The following is a 3,285-nucleotide window of genomic DNA, read 5'->3' on the forward strand; positions in this document are numbered from 1 at the left end:
TAGGCAGGACGTAAGGTGTTTATCCATCCGGGAGCTAGAACGTTAGTGAACCAACCATGTCACCTTCGTGGTCAGCGGTGCATTAATCTCGACACGATACGACCGGGTGATACCAAAGTTACAAGGGAATGTATCTTCTATAGCATCCAAATCCCTGATCGAGCATACACATATTTATCCTTTCCGAGTGTCTATTCAAGCACAATGGGGTGCAGAGCTTAGATACTTTTCAAGTGAATCAGTGAATATGAAATCCAAATAATTCTATGGAGTATTAGGACTAGACATCCAAAATGCTATCTTTACTAGGTTCCAACAATATGCAAGTATGGACCATCTATAATGAGTAATAAATCGGCCGAGACTAAATATGGTGATGCATTGCCAAACTTCAACGAACTTTTATCAGGCCAATAACGATCGCCGCACAACCAAGGAACTATATAAACTAGCATATTTTCTTACAATCTTTTATTCATGCATTGCATTACATAGGTCCTCGGATCCACCTCACTAAGATTTCCCTCCCGGGCCTCCATAAAAGAATTGCGCTCTTCCTATGGGTGAAGCAGAGTAGAGCTTGCCATCTGTAACTTTAGTGCGTGCATCATTGCCAATTGGGGTGCTTCTACGATCCTTGTGGATGAGCCAGATATCATGGATAGATGAAGCTTGACCAGGGTTAGAGGCAAAGGCTCCACTTCCCATAGGAGGAGCTATAGTATTTTTAGTACTTCGAGCATGGCCTCCAATTGAAATTTGAGTGGCTTTCGTAGATAAGCTATCAAATAGTGATGCTGGGAAGTAACCTACTGGAATTGGGACACCGTTGATGCCATAGTACAACCACCAGTCCCCACTTGAACTTTCCTACAATTTTATTCATGCAAACATATAGGACAATAATTAAATGAGTACTTCTGCATCCCTAATGAATTAAAATTGAGAAAACATACCTTGGACACTCTAATAGTAATCGTTTGGCGTTTCCTATTGATACCAAAGACAGGGCTTATGATATCACCGGGAGATATGGGGGACCCCTTCACGACTTTAAAGCCAGGACAATCAAGGTTGACACACCCTGTACTTCGATGATTATCTTTCTGCACTTCCAAACATATCATTTAGATGTCATCCCACATTGTCTAATATCTATTCGCTCATTTTTATAAACAACTCCTATTTTGGAATATTATTTAAAATTATAATTCTTCCATGTATAGACAATTCTACCTCTATCTTTGAGTTTCCCCTTATTATTTCATTATCATTGTCCAGCATTTACGCAAAACCAACTCCTAATTATTTTGCTTGTTTGAGAACACCTAGAGAAGTAGTTTATCCAATCATTCTATCAACTTAGTTTATCTCGGAGTTCTCTAAAATCATGTTACCTTCAAACTATAAATCTTAGAAAAATAATAAATTTCACATACTTTTTGTGGACTATCTATATGACAAGTTTAAATAAGAGGAAGAAACATACTGTCCAAACCGTAAAAAGGTGAGTACGCGAGTCATTAAACCGATATGGCCAAACCTACATAAGTATTGGAAACACAAGTCAAATATAAGAAATACAAAACTAGAACACATCAACACCGTTTAAAAAAATATGGAGATTCAAAGACTAAAAAAAGATGACTTACCACCCAACCAACAATAATTGTATTGAGTTTTTTGTTAACATCACCTTCCCAGTTATGAATCCAAATTGCACCCGCTGACAGTTGCCCGACATTAAGATTGTGTCCATACACATCCATGTTAGCAGATATTCCATAGTATCCCTTGTCATTATCATCCGTCAAATGTACGGCAAACTATGAAATGAGTAAATTTAAAGATGGAGGTTATTCATACACTTCAACAATGTAGAGAAACAAACTATGAATCAATATTTTGGTAAGAATCACAAATAATTCAATATTATCTAAAACTATTTTTTAGTAAAGAGGAGCAAAGTATATAACTCACATAATATTTTGTGTCATCATCATTTTTTGATGGTAAAGCTTGTGCATATGATATCTGAGGCATATATATAATATCCGTTGAACTAAAATTGCAATCCATATATTGTGAATTTGTTGGGTTTTCCTTCATACTATTGAGCATCGATGATGCATCCATATTTTCCTTCAAGACAAAAAGGATCATGTAAGTATGCATATATGGATTTGTAGCTTCTTATTTGCCGGTGTGAAAATCAACTCATCTAAAAATGATAAACAAATAATAATGGATGGTTATAGGAAAGAAGGAATTATTTTGTTGATTGACTCCACATGTATGTTGAATCTTCTATTTCCACATCCAAACACATAAACAACTGGGAGATTCATTGTACATGATGTATGGACTTTCTAGTTTATATTTTGGTGGAAATTTTTATCAAATAGAATACCTATGTTTACCTCATGGGTATTCAGAGTAAGTTGATCTGCCAGGCCTTGATGCACAAAAAATATGGTGCATAACACAAAGATTTCCAATACTAGATGAATATGAGACATATTGAGATGGGGGAGAACACATATAGAGCAATATTCCCATGGGAGTTCTATTATATAGAGGGGCTACTCCTAATTTCCACGCGACCACAGCCTGCAATAGAGCAATAAATGATATACAACCCCCTCACGATCAAGAAATAAATGACCAAATCTCTTCTCATTAAATATGATACTATGATAGTGCTACTTGGAAGAAATTTATGGAATGGCAATCCAGATATGCAACTTTGATTTGTGTACTTATTGAAGTACATTTGTTTCCATATCCAAAATTAAACAACTATGTACTGAGCCAAAAGGCATCTAATATATTGCTATCAATTACAAACTTTGTGTATACTTTTTATTGAATTTTTTTGCATAACATATTAATCCAGTTCCCAATGCTAGTTCTTCTTTTTTTTGTTGTTTATTTATTTTTTTTAGAAAAATCCCTAGAAAAAGTCCGAGGAAGAACAAAACAAAAATGGTGTTGGAAGTTTTAACACATCAGAAGGCCATAAGAGATTGGCCCTACACCAGATGGGCCCCACATGCCCAATGCGTCCTAGGGCTATGGGTGCTTACAGCATGTGAGACCCCTTGGCTGGCCACCGGTGCCCGATGGTCCGTATATACCCCCATTTCCACACCCTAATTATTAAGAAATTTTCTGCCACCGCCACATCATGTTGATGAGGTAATCTTCATTTTCACCCCAAATACGATACTTACCGTAGGGGGAGTTCATCTCCGTCATCACAAACCTCGATGCTCGTGCTCCAAG

The 3,285-nt window shown here is 36.7% G+C and overlaps 1 protein-coding gene across 2 annotated transcripts; it reads right to left on the minus strand.

The window, feature by feature from the left end:
• Positions 1–343: 343 nt before the first annotated feature.
• Positions 344–2,525, minus strand: LOC119293832. Of its 2 annotated transcripts, XM_037572182.1 has the most exons (6): positions 2,421–2,525; positions 1,981–2,142; positions 1,653–1,826; positions 1,490–1,543; positions 957–1,106; positions 344–870 (listed from the first exon to the last, which is right to left on the minus strand). In XM_037572182.1, the coding sequence occupies exons 1-6, from the start codon at positions 2,517–2,519 to the stop codon at positions 514–516; spliced, it is 996 nt and encodes a 331-aa protein (XP_037428079.1). In that variant the 5' UTR covers positions 2,520–2,525; the 3' UTR covers positions 344–513. The 2 variants fall into 2 exon arrangements, with proteins under 2 accessions (XP_037428079.1, XP_037428080.1); XM_037572183.1 differs by lacking the exon at positions 1,981–2,142.
• Positions 2,526–3,285: the final 760 nt, after the last annotated feature.

Source organism: Triticum dicoccoides, chromosome 4B (genome assembly GCF_002162155.2).
Source record: "Triticum dicoccoides isolate Atlit2015 ecotype Zavitan chromosome 4B, WEW_v2.0, whole genome shotgun sequence".
Classification (NCBI taxonomy): domain Eukaryota; kingdom Viridiplantae; phylum Streptophyta; class Magnoliopsida; order Poales; family Poaceae; genus Triticum; species Triticum dicoccoides.

Coding starts and splice junctions, on each gene's coding strand:
- LOC119293832 (XM_037572182.1), bottom strand. CDS start 2,519: ATGTCTCATATTCATCTAGTATTGGAAATCTTTGTGTTATGCACCATA. Junction 1,827..1,980: donor ATGATGACACAAAATATTAT/GTGAGTTATATA, acceptor CTCATTTCATAG/TTTGCCGTACATTTGACGGA. Junction 871..956: donor TTACTATTAGAGTGTCCAAG/GTATGTTTTCTC, acceptor ATAAAATTGTAG/GAAAGTTCAAGTGGGGACTG.